Source organism: Fusarium vanettenii (assembly GCF_000151355.1).
Source record: "Fusarium vanettenii 77-13-4 chromosome 8 genomic scaffold NECHAsca_10_chr8_2_0, whole genome shotgun sequence".
NCBI lineage: Eukaryota > Fungi > Ascomycota > Sordariomycetes > Hypocreales > Nectriaceae > Fusarium > Fusarium vanettenii.
The window spans coordinates 875,762-892,099 of NW_003315874.1; the positions used below are offsets into that span (position 1 = coordinate 875,762).

At 53.8% G+C, this 16,338-nt stretch overlaps 6 protein-coding genes across 6 annotated transcripts; 3 read left to right on the forward strand and 3 right to left on the reverse strand.

The window, feature by feature from the left end:
• Nucleotides 1–2,870: 2,870 nt before the first annotated feature.
• On the forward strand, nucleotides 2,871–4,002 carry NECHADRAFT_83824 (uncharacterized protein; the record flags this gene model as incomplete). Its single annotated transcript, XM_003048735.1, has 3 exons — nucleotides 2,871–2,933; nucleotides 3,007–3,067; nucleotides 3,131–4,002. The coding sequence occupies 3 exons, from the start codon at nucleotides 2,871–2,873 to the stop codon at nucleotides 4,000–4,002; spliced, it is 996 nt and encodes a 331-aa protein (XP_003048781.1).
• A 1,010-nt stretch (nucleotides 4,003–5,012) lies between these two features.
• NECHADRAFT_105062 (uncharacterized protein) lies at nucleotides 5,013–6,863 on the forward strand. Its single transcript, XM_003048736.1, has 4 exons — nucleotides 5,013–5,218; nucleotides 5,330–5,512; nucleotides 5,823–6,350; nucleotides 6,480–6,863. Exons 1-4 carry the CDS (start codon nucleotides 5,156–5,158, stop codon nucleotides 6,615–6,617), a joined length of 912 nt encoding a protein of 303 aa, XP_003048782.1. The 5' UTR covers nucleotides 5,013–5,155; the 3' UTR covers nucleotides 6,618–6,863.
• A 22-nt stretch (nucleotides 6,864–6,885) lies between these two features.
• On the reverse strand, nucleotides 6,886–7,804 carry NECHADRAFT_95574 (uncharacterized protein; the record flags this gene model as incomplete). The annotated part of the gene is made up of 3 exons (XM_003048931.1): nucleotides 6,886–6,948; nucleotides 6,982–7,533; nucleotides 7,610–7,804. The coding sequence occupies 3 exons, from the start codon at nucleotides 7,802–7,804 to the stop codon at nucleotides 6,886–6,888; spliced, it is 810 nt and encodes a 269-aa protein (XP_003048977.1).
• An 814-nt stretch (nucleotides 7,805–8,618) lies between these two features.
• On the forward strand, nucleotides 8,619–11,390 carry NECHADRAFT_95575 (uncharacterized protein; the record flags this gene model as incomplete). The annotated part of the gene is made up of 1 exon (XM_003048737.1): nucleotides 8,619–11,390. The coding sequence occupies one exon, from the start codon at nucleotides 8,619–8,621 to the stop codon at nucleotides 11,388–11,390; it is 2,772 nt and encodes a 923-aa protein (XP_003048783.1).
• Nucleotides 11,391–11,673: 283 nt separating this feature from the next.
• Nucleotides 11,674–13,573, reverse strand: NECHADRAFT_46618 (uncharacterized protein; the record flags this gene model as incomplete). Its single annotated transcript, XM_003048932.1, has 6 exons — nucleotides 11,674–11,851; nucleotides 11,881–11,945; nucleotides 12,066–12,421; nucleotides 12,481–12,728; nucleotides 12,778–13,107; nucleotides 13,266–13,573. Coding segments are annotated over 6 exons (1,485 nt in total), but the record flags the coding sequence as incomplete, so codon positions are not given.
• A 910-nt stretch (nucleotides 13,574–14,483) lies between these two features.
• On the reverse strand, nucleotides 14,484–16,082 carry NECHADRAFT_47092 (uncharacterized protein; the record flags this gene model as incomplete). The annotated part of the gene is made up of 3 exons (XM_003048933.1): nucleotides 14,484–15,617; nucleotides 15,673–15,730; nucleotides 15,808–16,082. The coding sequence occupies 3 exons, from the start codon at nucleotides 16,080–16,082 to the stop codon at nucleotides 14,484–14,486; spliced, it is 1,467 nt and encodes a 488-aa protein (XP_003048979.1).
• Between the last annotated feature and the right edge of the window lie 256 nt (nucleotides 16,083–16,338).

Consider the following 16,338-nt stretch of genomic DNA (forward strand, 5'->3'; position numbering starts at 1 on the left):
GTCTAGTTGTTGATCTCTGGTCGTGGAGACGTCGTTCCGCATTCTTGTTCGTCCTGTTTGCTGATGCCAATGTCATGCACGAGAGATGAGCTGAGGCTGAGCTGGCGTTCGGGGTTTCAAAAACCGCGTCTGCTGGGCCCCGGGCCATAAGCATCAGCACGTTGCCTTCCAGAACTGGCCTCTGCTGTTACTTGTGGTGTCTAGAGATTCTCGGGCCGTCATCGAGAGTTTTCGTTTGAAACATACCGAGGCACACGGCGAGACGGACAATCACCGGTTTGCGAAAGACTCGCATGTCCTGAAGCAAGCTCTAGAGGTGCCGTGAACCCCGTGAGGGATGCCACGAAAGCAACCCATCATGGTCAGACGGTGGCCCAGAATCCTGGCCAGCAGTTGCGTTGCAGTTGCAATCCCGGTTTCCAGCTACCCCCTGTCGGCCCAAGAGCTCGGCGGCTCAGAGGCAGCCACGGAGAATGGCAGCTCTGCAGATGTACGGCAGCGGCGCGCTGATTCGTGGAGCGTCGGAGCATGAAACGGTGAGACCCTGGACCCTTGGATCGGGCGGCTGCAAGTGATAGGCCACGCGCCGGCCCAGGATGAAACCGACCGTGTTTCGACCAGGGCTACTCGGATGACGCCGTCGGGGTTAAAAAGCGCGTCCAAGAGGAGAGAAACCCGGGGCAACTCCCACAAGATGGATGAATGGATGATCAAGACGTAACTGATGACGGCACATGATGGGGATCATGATGACGAGGCAGTTGTGAGGCAGTTGTTGGACTCACTCCGCTGTGGCCTAGGCGTTTCAGAGAGACAATCCACCCCAAAAGCAGGACCAGTTGGCATCCATACAATTGCGCTGGAGACATGCTGTACTGTATGAGGCCTGTTTTTTTTTCCTTCTGTATCGGCCTGCGTGCATGGAGCTCCATCCATCCATTCATCCATGGCTGAGGTGCTCATGCATGAGGGGGAGTGGGGAGACAGCACGTTGTTGTCAGTTGGAATCCACCGCTCCCGTGCCTTTGGAGATTTCACCCTTGTCGGTCGGTGAGTCTGTGTTTTTGTTTGCATTGAAAGAAATCAAGGAAATGGGCTTGCACATATTGGACGCACAAAGGCCGGAAGCTAAAAAGAGAAGCAGGAATGAATGGATGAAACACAACAGACTGGTACGTGCAACAGCGGGAGAGAGAGTCTCTCTCATGCACTGGATCCCGTTCATCGTCATCCGTCCATGGGCTTTGTTGAGATGTGGTGCTACCAACCCAGAAGCGCCTCTTCGCGTTTCATGTTGATTTTTCCCTTTCCCTTTTTCGTCCCTCGCGCAACATCGCGTCGTGTAGACAGCCCTCACTAAGGCACGCTTACATGGCAGGACCAAGGCTTCTGCAATGACAATGACGGCGTGAAACAATCCATCGGGAGAGTTCCACTCGTTGACCGCCATCCATCGAATCGACCGTCGACAGACTTTGCCAGGCTTGGTTTGTTTCAATAACCTCCCGAGGTCGAGACTATCCAGCCCGAGAGACCTGCAGAGCCTCACGCCAGTCTAGCCATGGTCTGAATTACCTAGACTTTCAGTCTAATCGCGCGCGGCTAGATGGCTTCAATGGACAAAGAGAACATTCCATTGTTTTAGCAGACGACGCCGTCTTTCAACATGTTTCATTCCTCCGGGAGGAATGGAGCTTCAGGGCGCCAGAAGACGGCTGTTCCTGATAGACGTGCCCAGCACATGGAACAGGGTCTCTCCCGCCCTGACGCTCCGCATCTCGGAATCCTAACTGCTGATCCATCCATTCTCCTCCGTATCCTGGATCCTCTTGCAAGCATTGAGCATGAGCATCATTTACCTTGTGCACCTTGCATCTTAGTAATGCAACTAGAAACGAGGCCCCAAGCTTTGACGACAAGCGGAAGCCTCCAGGTCTAGAGCACCACGGTTAGCCACGTGGTTACGGTCCAGATCCTGGTCATGGCTCACTTAGCCCTTTTGTTTTTGCCCAAAATGTTGATTCTCGAGTTGAGCTTCGAAACTTGCGATCCAGAGCACCGACGGGCTTGTCAGAAAGTTGAAGCTATTCCCAAGATTCCGCTATACTTTGATCCACACTCATGGCAGCTGGGTTCAACATTGTGGAGTATCTAGGTGAGAGATTCGGCCTTGACCATGGTTCCCACATGAGAATCTTCAAGTCCTCAGGTTCTACCAATCAACTATTTGCAAGCTTTCCCGGCTCTCTCTCGTTATCTTTCACTATCTTTCATCCCATCACACTCCCTTCTTCATTTCTTCCATCTCTGTGCTCACCTGTTGACCAGAGTCGCTTACAACTTCATGTCTCTGATTTGATCAAGTGATCAAACTGTCCTCGCGCTTTTCCCGTGTGGAACCCCGCATGCGCCAATGGCTTGTACCTTGCTAACTGGGCCCTGCGGAGGCTCAGCAAAAGTACGTTAGTGTGTACTTTACCGGCAACTTCCCAACCCACAACTCTGAGAAAATCATTGCTCCCCCACGATTGCGACATCACCACCGTCTTCTCCAAGCTCCAATCCGAGCACGTCTTAGCATCGCAGGCGCCCCCCTTGACGAACTCGGACAGCATCGCGTGAGGAAATAGGGCCAAGATCTCGCCAATTGCCCTCATCCCGCGCCAACTCTATTCCCCCTTCTCGTCCGCCTGTTCTGCAACCCACAGACATCAGGCTGTGGTCATCTGTACCACTTGTGCGAATAGCCATCGACTCTCGGTGTCCAGGAGTGTCCACAGACCCCCAAACATTGTCGTCTCTCTTGTCGACTTCCTCTTGATCCAGCAGTCTCACCCGACCCGGCTACACCGACTCACCATCAGGGCATCATGACCAGCCAACGCAAGCACATCGTCAGCTTCCTTGGCCCAGTCGCCTCCTACTCTCATCAGGTAAGGTCATCCCACGGTCGCCCCCTCCATGGCAGGTTGCATGGCACTAACCTGTGCCGACCTGGTTTTGCAGGCTGTTCGCCAGGCTTTCTCCGAGTCCACCTGGGAACTCCAGCCAGCAGTCACTATTGACGGTAGGTAATTTGTGATATGCCGCTTCGCTTCGGACTCCCCGTCGCTGATTCTCCCCGGCGTAGACGTCTTTGATCAGGTTCAGGGTGGCAAGGTACAGGCCGGCGTTGTGCCCTTTGAGAACTCTACCAATGGATCCGTAGTCTTCACTCTGGATAATCTGGCCGATAGGGCCAACTGCTACCCGGACATCACCGTCGACGGCGAGACATATGTCGACGTTCACCACTGCCTCGTGGGGCACAAAAATCCTGCTCCGGCTCTTGAGGACACTGCCGAGGGATCAGGCACTTGCACGCCTACGGCCACGGATCCATCACCCTCGAAGCCGCGGTCCAGGCCTCTGAGCAACCTGAGGCACATCCAGCGGCTGTACTCACACCCGCAGGCCTTTGGTCAATGTACGGCCTTCATCTCCACCTACCTCAAGGGGGTAGAAATTTTCGAGGTTAGCTCGACCAGCAAGGCGGCCGAGATTGTGAGCAAGGACACGACGGGGACCTGGGCGGCCATCTCAAGCCAGCTGGCTGCTGAACTTCACGGGCTCGACTTTTTGGGCAAGTCAATTGAGGATCGCGAGGACAACACTACTCGATTCTTGGTCATTGGCACCAACGCTGCCGGGCCCAGGGACGTGGAATCGACCAAGCACGCCATCGCCCAGAAGGGAAGCAAGTCACTCGTCTCCTTCACAGTGCCTCACACGTCGCCAGGGGCTCTGGCGGATGTACTGAGCTGCTTCCGCGCCTTCAACCTCAACCTGACCAGCATCAACAGCCGGCCCAGCCTAGTGCAGCCGTTCCAGTACATCTTCTTTATCGAGTTCGAGGGTCACAAGCACGACGATCCGGATGGGCGGGTCAATGGTGCGCTGGAAAAGATTAGTCGCGTGGCCGAGAGCTGGAGGTGGCTTGGGAGCTGGGAGAGATACAGATAACTTCAGGTTGACCAACAAACCAACAACAACAGACCATTCTCCCACGGCCACATCTCCACTTCTGTCAACTGTCACCCTCTACTGCATATCCGCGATGCAAGGGCATATCGTGAGAGGGCAGCGGGATGCCCTCGATCTAACCAGTAGCTCTCGCAAGGTGCCCTAGAAGCATTGAACAATTCCCCGTAAGATGGTGGGGCCGGTTATTGCGTGCTCGTTCATGTTGCCCTGAGAGGCACTCCGGCAGGGCTTCTGGCAGGCATTGGGGGACGCATTGGGTCGCCGTCGGACCGTTGTTGCTGATGTGTCGAGCTGACAGAGGAAAATACGGAATATCGACAGGTACTTATTATCAACGTCTCCAGCTCACACACCCACCTTTACCCATGTTCTTCACGGGATCATCGCCACCCTGCCAAGGGCTACCCACGCGGCGTTGAGACTCTATCCCACAGCGGCACCCACCATCCGGCCACCGCGAACCTATAAACAGCTGCAGGCTTACGCGATAAGATCCCCTTCAGGTGTTGAGCCCATCACATATGGTGATGGGACAGGAGCTGGCGAATTCAACTCGGTTGGGATTGGCTTGCATCCGACCGGGCTAGAGCGTGGGGTCTTCCGGAGCCATTGGCCCCTCGCCATCGGGATTGGAGAAGCAGACAGGCAGAGCAGTCGAGTACCAGGATGAGAGGCCGAGGGCCCGTGAGAGTCTTGTGGGAAGGACGCAACGGGAGTCAATGAGAGGCCAGCAAATTCAGCACACAAGAGGCGTACAATTCCCTAGCTGCCACGGCGGATACGACTATCGTCCACCATGACGTCGACGCCGCATGCGCGGCACTCAATGAGGATCAATCACCGGCACACGCCCTGGGTCAGCGTGGGAAGATCTGGGCCCCCTGGTGGAGCGGGCTACGGACCATCGCTCGAACGTTAAAAGTCGGGCGATGGTCCGGAAGCTGGAGGAGCAAACTCTGTAGCATCTCCTGGTTGAGTCCCATCTGCCATATATTTCTTGAGCTGCCACTTCAGAGCTTTGGCAGCTTTTCCCCTTCTTCTCATCCCTCTTGCTGCAACCTTCCAGCTTGATGTTGAGACGACAACACTTGTCTGCTATTTCTCCCTTTTCTTCCTGGTTCTTCCATCCAAAATGGCGCCCCGCCCCATCTTCGCCGCGACGCACCCACGTGCATGCTCTACGGCCTTCGAAAGGGTATGATTGAGCTCCCAACGTCTTCCCCTGGCGTTATTTTCTGTTTCTATCGTGAAGAGAAATCTTGCCTTAAGTGAAAAGTCCCTCAGTGATGCTAACAATGGCTGCTAGGTCTTCATGACTCGGCGCGACATCATGGAGAGTGTTCACGAACCATTTGGGGATGCCTTCTACTACGGCCCCGAGTTTCTGAGCGACCGCTTCAGAGACGACGCCGACCAGCGCGAGCGCAGTGGCTTCGCTGACAAGACGTACAAGAACATCTTTGACCAAGTCATGGATGCCGGAAAAGAGGTTCGTCTTTGTTTCCCCCTCTTGTTCACTCCTACTTTGATGCGATTTCCGAACTCCCCGAACTCCCCGTCCGTCCCCCGCTTTCTTGACTGAGGGGAAATGGGTCGTCTGTGATGTCAATCAGCCGCCCTGTTTTCCATTCTAAGACTTGGTCAATTGAGTTCTCTTGGCGTTGTGTCCATGCCGCATCGTCGCATCGGCGCATTGCTGTCGCCACCATGAGAGAGGGTGTATGATGTATCACAACATTGTCCATCATGACACTTGATAACTATCTACCCAAGAATGCATGATACTTACAACTACACAGGGAAAGAGAATCTTCATCAAGGATATGGCCTACTACCTCATGACCCCGGATGGCAAGCCTACCAAGGTTGCGCCATCCCTGGGCGAGGAGGAGCCCGGCAACCCAACAGTGGTGCCGCTAGAGATCCTGAAGCAATTCCAGTTCACATTCCTCATCCGCCACCCCCGCAGGTCCATCCCCTCGTACTACCGCTGCACTGTGCCGCCTCTGGACGAGGTCACTGGCTTCTACAACTTCATGCCAAATGAGGCTGGCTACGAGGAGCTGGTGCGTCTCTTTGACTATCTGCTCAAGGAGGGCATCGTCGACAAGGACAACCTTGTCGTCGTCGATGCCGATGACCTGCTGGACAACCCTGAAAAGACTATCCGTCTCTACTGCGAGAAGACGGGCATTGACTTTAAGCCCGAGATGCTCGAGTGGAATGACCAGGACAGCCAGTTTGCCAGCAACGCCTTTGAGAAGTGGAATGGCTTCCACAACGATGCCATCAAGAGTTCGGCTCTCAGGCCGCGCACCCATGCCCAGGTAAGTTGACGATTTTATTGGATCGCCCCCCAATTACCCCCTTCCTCCACCTGTCTGTCTGCGTCAAACACCTGTTGTTCGCTCGCTCTCCTCGTGGTTGGATTTTCATGCTGATGTAGCTAACTAAAGAAGACATCCACCACCGAATCGGAAAATAAGGAGTGGACCGCCAAGTATGGGGCCGAGGCGCAAAAGGTGATCCGCAAGACGGTTGAAGACAACGTCGCGTACTACGAGTACCTGAAGCAGTATGCTCTGCCTGTTTAAAGCTCTGTCGGTAAAAGACGGTTGCACGAGATATACGCTGGAGGGTTTCTTTGCGTTGTTTTTTGCTTCTTCGACTTGGGGGTCTGTTTTTTTCACGCTTTTGCTCTCTCAGATTGCATTGTATACCGGGGTATAATAAGCCCCGGGAGGGCTCAGAGCTCGCACATGACTTATGACCGTCTTTGGATTTAGTTTGATGGTACATTTATGATACAAATAACCACTTGGCTCTACGCCATTCCATGCATATATCCTAGATTTTGGTAGCCTATTGTGCCTTGGGTGCCACCACGTCCGCATCTTGAACTGGAGCATCCCCAGCTGGCGCTGCCTCTTGCTTCTCTTCCTTGGGAGGTTCCTCCACTTCCGCTGTCGCTTCCACCGTCTTTTCCGTAAAGTATGTAGGGTTCTCGAACAGTTCGTGCGTAACATTGCCGGACCACTTCTCGGCGTACTCTCTATCCTGGTCGTTGGCCCAGCTCACCGTCACATCCAAGAGCTTCTGCTCCTCGCCCTCAGCGGCCTCGTTGGTCACAATCTTGTTGCCCCGTCCGAGACCGCCCAGGACGGCAGCCATGTCGGCGATAGAGTTTGGCTTCTGAGCGTTCAGGGCAATACCGCGCTCCTGCTTGTTGCGAATGGGGCGGTATCCAGGGTTTCCCTTCTTCTCTTCCTCGGCGATCCGCTTGCGGTCGGCAGCTGTGAACTCCTCGGGGCGCTTGTATCGGAACTCGTTGTCCCATGCCACTTCGTGCAAGTGCTTGAGCTCGCGCAGCTTCTGGAAGACTGAGCGGCCAGCGTTGCCCTGTCCGGCGGGGAAGGAGATGCGGGCGAAGGGCGACCAGTAATCCTTGCGGAGCTTGGCGGGTTTTGTCTTTTTGCCGTTGAAGGGGAGTTGCTTGAGGTCGTGGAAGCCCTGTAGATATTGTCAGTCAATTCATGACCACACACCAAATCGACTCAACGCCGGTAGAATTAGCAATTGAACTTACATCGAGCTTCTCGTCAAAGCTGTAGATGATCTGGTCCGTCCTCCGGTGTCCAAAGACCCAGATGTGCTCCCCATGGCCCTCAGGACCTAGAAAGCCCGTCGTGGCGCGCCGAGGCCGACTAGAGTGCGCCTGTCGCACGCATATCCGTACGTAGCTAGGCAATTGACCTAGGCTGACTCCCTGTGCCGGTTTCATGGTGGCGGCTGTGAGGTTGAGGCGGGCTCTCTCATGAGACTCACTCTGGAAAAACTTCCCGCAACGGCGCATGCCAATTGCCCGGCTCAATCACGGCAAGGTGAAAGTCATGTGACTGTTGTCGATCGGGAAGCGCCGGTTGTGGCGATAAGATAAGCCCACTCGTCAAGCTGACGGGATCTTGGTAGTGACATGCAAAATAACGCGACAACTTTCTTCCTGACATAATTACTAGTGTAATATTGATGCAATTCTGCATTACCATATGTTCGACTTATTTCCATTGGCCCCTCTTCTGCCCCACTATGTCCCACCTTATTTGTCTCCCCAACCCTGGGCTGAGAGTGACGTCGAAGATTCCCGGAGCTTCTGGCAGGGCCGACATGCTTCTACTCAGCTGCCGGAGCCTGCTTGAGTCTGCCTGAGAGATCTCGATGCTTCACGTCGGACGATTCGCTCCACCAGAGGCTTCCAAGGAGTATCCTGATTCCTATGCGAGATCCACTCACATCGTGAATAAATTACCCTCGTCCTGCGCTCTCGGAGCTGAACTCTTCTCTCTTTCTCATACAGACAGAAACAAAATACCCCACCACAACCACATCAAACGATACCCAACCTTCCGAGGTCAGGAAACCTGACGGAAGCAGCCCTTTCCTTTCATCCTTCGGGCCACAATCGCCAGGTGATACAATATTCTGCGACTACACACGCATACGCATACGCATACACAACTCACGATTACCACCACCGACTTACATCTTGATTCCTTGTTTTCAAAGTCCATCGTTTTCGCTACTACACCACCGCCATCATGAACTCCCGCATGGACTTCACGGACCGGGCCCAGAAGGCTGTGGAGGATGCCATGGCCTTGGCTGAGCAGTACGCCCACTCCCAGCTTGTCCCAGTCCACCTTGCAGTTTCCTTGCTTGACCCTCCTCCGGACCCCTCCAAGGATCAGCAAAACGCTCCCGCAGTCGTCAGCACCTTGTTCCGGCAGGTCATTGAGCGAGCCCATGGCGACCCTCAGCTCTTCGATCGAGCACTCAAAAAGACCCTCGTGCGTCTCCCCAGCCAAGACCCTCCACCAGAGCATGTCTCCTTGGCACCTCAGTTCCACAACGTCCTGAGAAAGGCATTGGAGCTGCAGAAGGTGCAGAAGGATACCTACGTCGGTGTCGACCATCTCATTACCGCGCTTTCCGATGAGCCGAGCATCCAGTCGGCCCTCAAGGAAGCCAACATTCCCAAGCCCAAGCTTGTCCAAGAAGCTGTACAAGCTATCCGTGGAACCAAGCGAGTCGACAGCAAGACGGCCGATACCGAGGAGGAGAATGAGAACTTGGCCAAGTTTACCATCGACATGACCGAGATGGCCCGCGACAAGAAGATCGACCCCGTCATTGGTCGAGAAGAAGAGATCCGCCGAGTTGTACGAATCCTGTCTCGACGAACCAAGAACAACCCCGTCCTCATCGGTGAACCCGGTGTAGGTAAAACCACTGTCGTTGAAGGATTGGCTCAGCGAATCGTCAACCGAGATGTTCCCGACAATCTGAAGAATTGCAAGCTTCTGTCGCTCGACGTTGGAGCCCTTGTTGCTGGCAGCAAGTACCGAGGAGAGTTTGAGGAGCGAATGAAGGGTGTGTTGAAGGAGATCCACGAGTCCAAGGACGTCATTATCCTCTTTGTCGATGAGATCCATCTTCTCATGGGTGCCGGTTCATCCGGTGAGGGAGGCATGGACGCCGCCAACCTTCTCAAGCCCATGCTCGCCCGTGGACAGCTTCACTGTATTGGTGCCACCACCCTCGCCGAGTACCGCAAGTACGTCGAGAAGGATGCAGCCTTTGAACGTCGATTCCAGCAGGTTCTTGTCAAAGAGCCTAGCATCCCTGAGACCATCTCCATCCTTCGTGGTCTCAAGGAGCGATACGACCGACACCACCGTGTCACCATCCTCGACAGCGCCTTGGTCGCCGCCGCCAACTTGGCTGCCCGTTACCTCACCACCAGACGAATGCCCGACTCGGCCATTGACCTTGTCGATGAAGCGGCCGCAGCCGTGCGTGTCGCCCGAGAATCCCAGCCTGAGATCATTGACTCTCTTGAGCGTAAGCTTAGACAGCTGATGATTGAAATCGCGGCTCTCGAGAAGGAACACGATGAGGCATCTCAGACTCGTCTGGTGCAGGCGAAGAAGGATGCCAAGAACGTCGAGGAAGAGTTGCAGCCACTTCGCGAAAAGTACCAGAGCGAGATCAAGCGAAGTGAGGAGATTCACCAGGCCAAGGTGAAGCTCGATGAACTTGAGAAGCGTCTTGAGGACGCGACCAACAACGGTGAGCACGCCAAGGCCGCCGATCTCAAGTACGGTGCCATCCCCGAGCAACAGTCCACCATCAAGGATCTTGAGGCACGCAAGGCTGCCGCTGACGCAGCTCTGAACGCAACTGGTGCCGACGCCGGCGTTGCCATGGTCACCGATATTGTCACCGCCGACAACATCAACGAGATTGTTGCTCGATGGACCGGCATCCCTGTCACCCGACTTCGCACTTCTGAGAAGGAGAAGCTTATCCAGATGGAAAAGGTTCTCGGCAAGATCGTGGTGGGCCAGAAGGAGGCGGTCCAGTCGGTTGCCAACGCCATCCGTCTTCAGCGATCTGGTCTCAGCAACCCCAACCAACCACCAAGCTTCTTGTTCTGCGGTCCCTCGGGTACCGGAAAGACCCTTCTGACCAAGGCTCTGGCAGAGTTCCTGTTTGACGATGCCAAGGCCATGATCCGGTTCGACATGTCGGAATACCAAGAGCGTCACGCACTGAGCCGCATGATCGGTGCGCCCCCTGGATATGTCGGCCACGATGCCGGTGGTCAGCTGACCGAGGCTCTCCGCCGGAAGCCCTTCTCAATTCTGCTCTTCGATGAGGTTGAGAAGGCAGCCAAGGAAATTCTCACCGTTCTGCTCCAGCTCATGGATGACGGCCGCATCACTGATGGCCAAGGCAGAGTCGTCGATGCCAAGAACTGTATCGTCGTCATGACTTCCAACTTGGGTGCTGAGTACCTTGTCCGACCCGGTGTCAAGGAGGGTCGCGTCGACTCTGGCACTCGAGAGATGGTGATGAACGCCCTCCGCAACTACTTCCTGCCCGAGTTCCTCAACCGTATCAACTCGGTCGTCATCTTCAACCGCCTAACACGCAGGGAGATTCGCAAGATCGTCGATATTCGCCTCGGCGAAATCCAGAAACGACTCGAAGACAATGGGCGAAAGGTGCACATCGACGTGTCAAGCGAAGCAAAGGATTACCTGGGCAAGAGTGGTTACTCCCCTGCCTACGGAGCTCGTCCTTTGTCTCGTCTCATCGAAAAGGAGGTGCTCAACAAACTGGCCATCCTCATCCTGCGCAACAACATCCGCGACGGCGAGTATGCTCGCGTCGAGCTCATCGACGGCAAGATTGTCGTTCTATCCAACCACGAGGACAGTGAGATTGGCGAAGATGAGGACATGATGGATGAGGAGGACGCTGTCGACGAGATGCTTGACGACATGGATCAGGACATCTATGATTAAGTGTGTTTTTGTTCCACAAAGGAGGAGTAAAGATTGAGATATCAGCATGGAGGAATCATTGTCTGAACGAGTTTGACGATTGCATGACGGCGTTTGAATGGCAAGGATTCATTGCCAAGGGTTTTTGTTTTGTAGGGTTCATGTACTTAATTACTCATTGATAATTGAGACACAAAAGTTGGAATGATAATATCCCATCCGTCTTGAGCCAAGTGAAGTCATGATGTGAGACACGAGTGATGTTGAAGTGAATGTCAATTTATCTTTATTGTTATTATGTTTACTATGGGGGTCCTAAAAATACGGGTGTGTCTCCAGCCCATCCAAAGTCGTCTATCACCATGGACCAGTCGATACCTTGAAACGGATCATGAGGGCTGTTGAGGGTATTATCTTGATTGTTATTTTCATCCGTATTAGTGACTGGCGGATTGGTATCTGTGTAACAGTCAACATGTAGTCTTTGCTTAAAAGCAACAGAATCATCAACTTACGAAATGCCTCTAAGCCTCTGCTCACGCCCTCTGTGCTTCTCTTTGCCTCATGCAACGCATCCTTGAAACGGTTGAGACACCAATACGTGACAGCAGCACCAATACGTTCTGGGAACGCGCCCACGGGCTCCTCCGACTTGGGCAGTAGATTCCTCACGGACCAAAAGGTCTCGAGGATGACGGAGCCCCGCGCAGGGAGGTCGCATTCACGGACGGAGCAGCCTTGAAGAACGGAGCGAACACGCATAGCGAGGGCGTCGGCGTCGGCTGGGGTGAGGTGGCGCGGGGCAGCGGTCGAATGCAGTGTCGAGAGGAGGATGCAACCGGCGTCGACGGCAGAGCGGTATATCCAGTGAGTGCCGTGTGTGAGGAACTGCGAGGCAGTCTCGAGCGCTATGGCTGTGTTGATGAGGTCATGGGAGGTGCTGTAGGCGCGGAGCGCGTTGAGCGCAAAGTTGGGACGAAGCGTTGGAGGTGAGAGGAAGTAATAGGATTGGACTTCAAGCTGGGTCGAGAGGATCATGAAGCGGGAGCAATCTTAATACAGTCAATATCAACTGATCTTGGAGCAAGAGATGTTGTTTCCTGTGTCTTACCTGTCTCGACTCTTGTGACAATTGGCTTGACCAGCTCAAACTCGTCCTCCCAGTTTTTGACGACTGCTTCAGAGACCCCGCTGTGTGCAGAGATTTGGGCAGCCATGGCTGTATGTAGACGGTTAGAGAACTTTTGTAGCTCGAATAGAGTAAGTAGTTCTGGTGCAAGGGTATCTTTGACGATGTTCTTGCATTGAGTGTCATCGTGTTGTATAAAGGGAGGCGGCGTTCCACTCCCTGTAGCAATCCTGTATCATGTGTTAGAATGAGTCGCAGTAGCCTGTATGTTCAACGTACTTCTGTGACAGGATGCAGCAGAATATCCAAGTCACTGACGCCTCATGATCTGTCGAGGTTAGGTTCTGCCGACCACCGATCAAGAACCTAGAGTGAGATCCGCGACCGGTGTGTAGACCGAGGAGCATACACGAGCTGAAAGCGACGCTAATGAGCAGCGGTGACGGATCTGTCACGAATCTGATAGTCGGGAAAGGCCAGGCGCAGATGATGAGAATGGCGTGGATAGCCTCGAGATCCAAGGCGACGGCAGCGAGGAGAGTGTAGACATCGCGGTTGAGGCGGTCGACGAGGGTGGTAAAGATATTCTCATCCCTAGCGTATCGACGGCTGGCAACATATATCACAGCCCAGAAAAGAGTTGGACATGCCGCGTAACATTCATCCGGATCCCTTTTTCTCAATATGGGGAGATATGGATGAAAGCATTGCAGATACCTTGAAATTAGTTAACCTTGCTCAGACTCAAAACAGACAAGACATCTCACTTTTCAAAGTACCAGTCAATGTCTTCGCCGGGCAAAAGTCTATCGCCGAGGACACGAGGCTTTGTCGGTCCGGTCTTTTCATAAGCTGTAGTTGTATTTGTGGGCTGGTTTGATGATGAGTCCTGTAGAGGAGCTGGCGCTGAGAGGATGGATGTGTTGGTGATTGAAGCAAGTCGGTTTGCCGAGTCTGGAAACATGGGATTACTCGCGTGGGAATTTGAGGGACTCCATGTTGTCTCTCCATTGTTCCTCGGATGAACAGCTTCTTTGATGCTCTTTAATTCTTGCTCCAAAAGCTCGAGTTTACTGTGAGGGTAGTTGTCAGCATGAGTCTAGGGTATCATCAGATCACTCAGTGAGTAGCTATCTCTGCCACGGTTATTGAGGCTGTCAATTAGTCCTGTACCTTCTCTTTGTGACTCTCTTGTGTGATCTATCATAGACGCATGAGAGACCTAGTTTGGCACATCGCTGGCAGGGCTGTCCGGCGACAGGACTCGCTCTACACCGCACCTAGAGACCATTGTCAGCTCCATTGACTCACGTTCTGGCACGTAGGACTCACTTTGGAGTCGCGACAGCTGATGCAGGCTACGTTCCTCCTTATCCTATCCTGAGGCGAGTCGGGCTGCTTCTGCTGCGGCTGTGCCGGGCCAGATGTCGACGCGGGCGACTCCTCCGATGAAGGTGTCGGGGCCATTGGGGTGCATCACAACAACCCCCTGTAACCGAGTCGCTTATGTCGTCTTGAACCTCTGCTGGCGTGGACATTTCACAGCCTGGGTTTTGGGTCTGCAGGAGCTGAGGCAGTACCCGTTTCTTTGGGTGGTCAATTGGTTGGTTTTTGTTAGTGCCGCGGTCGAGGGTGTAAATTGGAGGTTGGCTGGTTGGTTGCGTCGAGTTAGCAGCTGACGCCTTTGCTAGGTATGGATCTATGGACGGGTAGATTGCTTGACGTCACGTGTGCGAGGAACTAGGCAACTCAAGGAAGTCCGACTATACGAGCTGTCTACAGTACCTGGGCGCTGGTAATCAGACCTGAAAGAAAGAAATCAAATTGGATTGGATATTATCTAAATCGAGCTAGTCCTGCATATTCTACATCGGCCAATTGAAATCCCGCTGTTAAAGTTGCGCTTTCTTTTGCAGACCGGAGTTTGTATAGGGACACAGCTATCCCGGTTCCACCCATGCTAGCCGCTTCAACAGTGCGATCCATTATTGGACCTTCTTCTGGGCAGCCTGGCCACGAGGTCTGTTTGTTTTCCCTCCAGAATTCATCATGACGCTGACCAACTTCCACAGAACCCAGATAAAGCCGAGGGCAACAGCTGCAGTCGTACCCGAGGTGATCCAGTCTGCTCCCTCCTCTTTTAGTACCGGCACCGTGACCGAGTTCATGAGCCTGGTGTCACTCTCCGGCTGGGGAGCGACGTGCCAAAAGACGGTATCGCGAGGGAAAAGCCTGTCATATCCCACATGAAGTCGATCAAACGGATTCTGCAGGGTTTCGGCCCCGGAGGAGCATGCCCAAAAGACAGCTGGATACGGGACCTCAATATCGACTTTACCGCTTGCAGAAGGCTCAAGATACCGCAGGTGAAGCGGAACCTCAGCTCTCCAAGGCTCATCTTTCTCGGCTCCAGGAGGGGCCAGTTCAAGAAGAATACTGGACCCCCAGGTCTCGGTGGTGTATGCAGGTGCTTCCAGATCAACGGGCAGAGTCGTGTATCGCAATGAAGTGAGGTTCTTGGAGGCCAAAAACAAATCATCATCTAACTGATATCGGTCGGCAAAAATAGTTTTGGGCAATGTCAAGAACGCGTATGGCGCACACTCTCCCTCACTGCCCGGGGCCTGGTTGGAGCTGAAGCTCAACTGAAGCGTAGGATGCAAGCCAGTCGGGCTGAGAAACTTGGAGCCAAAAACAGAGTCGCTCTGTCGGTGTCGGGACGGGAAAGTAAACATGGCTGGCGAAGGCTTCTTTTGCTCACCGAGGACACTCAGAACGCCAGCAACCCCAAGTTCATGCTTCTCCATGTTTGGCTGAGAGTTGTCGTTGATGAAAATGCCAACCTCTACTCTTCTCCCCGGAGACGCAGGGACAGTAACCGTTTGGGAACGGAGAGGCCATGTGGCATAGGCAACAAGGGACTTTGTGGTGGCCTCATAGGACAAATCCAAGCTGGCAGCCGTGTAGAGGCTACGCAGTCGAGCATTGCAGGTAGTGTCAGCATCAGAACAAAGTTCCTGCAGGCTGGTGGCAACGAAAGAATTCAGATCTTCTACTCCTTGGTAAAAGGAGAAATCAGGGGAAGTCGAGGAGCTGTCTTGCTTGAACTCGGTGAACGCCTAGTGAGCTCGGTCAGCGTTTCCAATACACTCAAGAGCTTGAAAAAATAGGTACCTCGGGCTTTGAGCAGTCCAGCGGACCGAATCTTTGAAGCCAGTTGCATAATTTCGAGCTGGGTTCAGAATATCGTTAGCATCGATAACTAGGCAGGTCTTTTGACGGACAACTCACTGATCATGTGAGGCTGACGACGTAGGAGTGTAGTATACGTGAAGACCTGGGGATATTCGAGAGGCAAATGGATCCAGTGTTTCAAGCTTCAAGGGGCTAGCCCATCTGACGTGGACAGAGTCATAGTCTTTGAACAGGTCGGTGAGCTCCCGAGGCAGCTCATCGAAGGGGATGGTGAGTTTGTCCTGGCGGACAGTCTCGATCTGGGGACCTGATAACCCGGCTTCTTGAATGTCCAACGCCGCCGGGTCAAGGTCATGGTCCTTGTGCACAAAAGTAACGCGCTCACGCATGGCGGTGACTTGAGCTTTGAACTGGACTGTGTTGTATACCCTCGTGCTCGGTATGTGCTGTAAGCTGTACTGTGCTGCACTTCACTGCTGGATGTGCTGTCGCGTGCCACAACCGAGCTATCGGGCGGTATCTCGAATAGGAATAGCCGTGCTCCAATAAACAACTCGTTCCTGGGACCAGCGTCCAAAGAAAGAGGGAAAATCAGCAGCAAATCCAAGCCCAGGTGCCCGGTTTCGTTGCTTCGGTGTCGAGCTC

Bases quoted from the DNA above. Each gene is read 5' to 3' on its own strand.
- NECHADRAFT_105062 (XM_003048736.1), top strand. From the start codon at position 5,156: ATGGCGCCCCGCCCCATCTTCGCCGCGACGCACCCACGTGCATGCTCT. The intron at 5,219-5,329 runs GTATGATTGAGC...AATGGCTGCTAG, and splicing joins GCTCTACGGCCTTCGAAAGG to GTCTTCATGACTCGGCGCGA. The intron at 5,513-5,822 runs GTTCGTCTTTGT...ACAACTACACAG, and splicing joins TCATGGATGCCGGAAAAGAG to GGAAAGAGAATCTTCATCAA.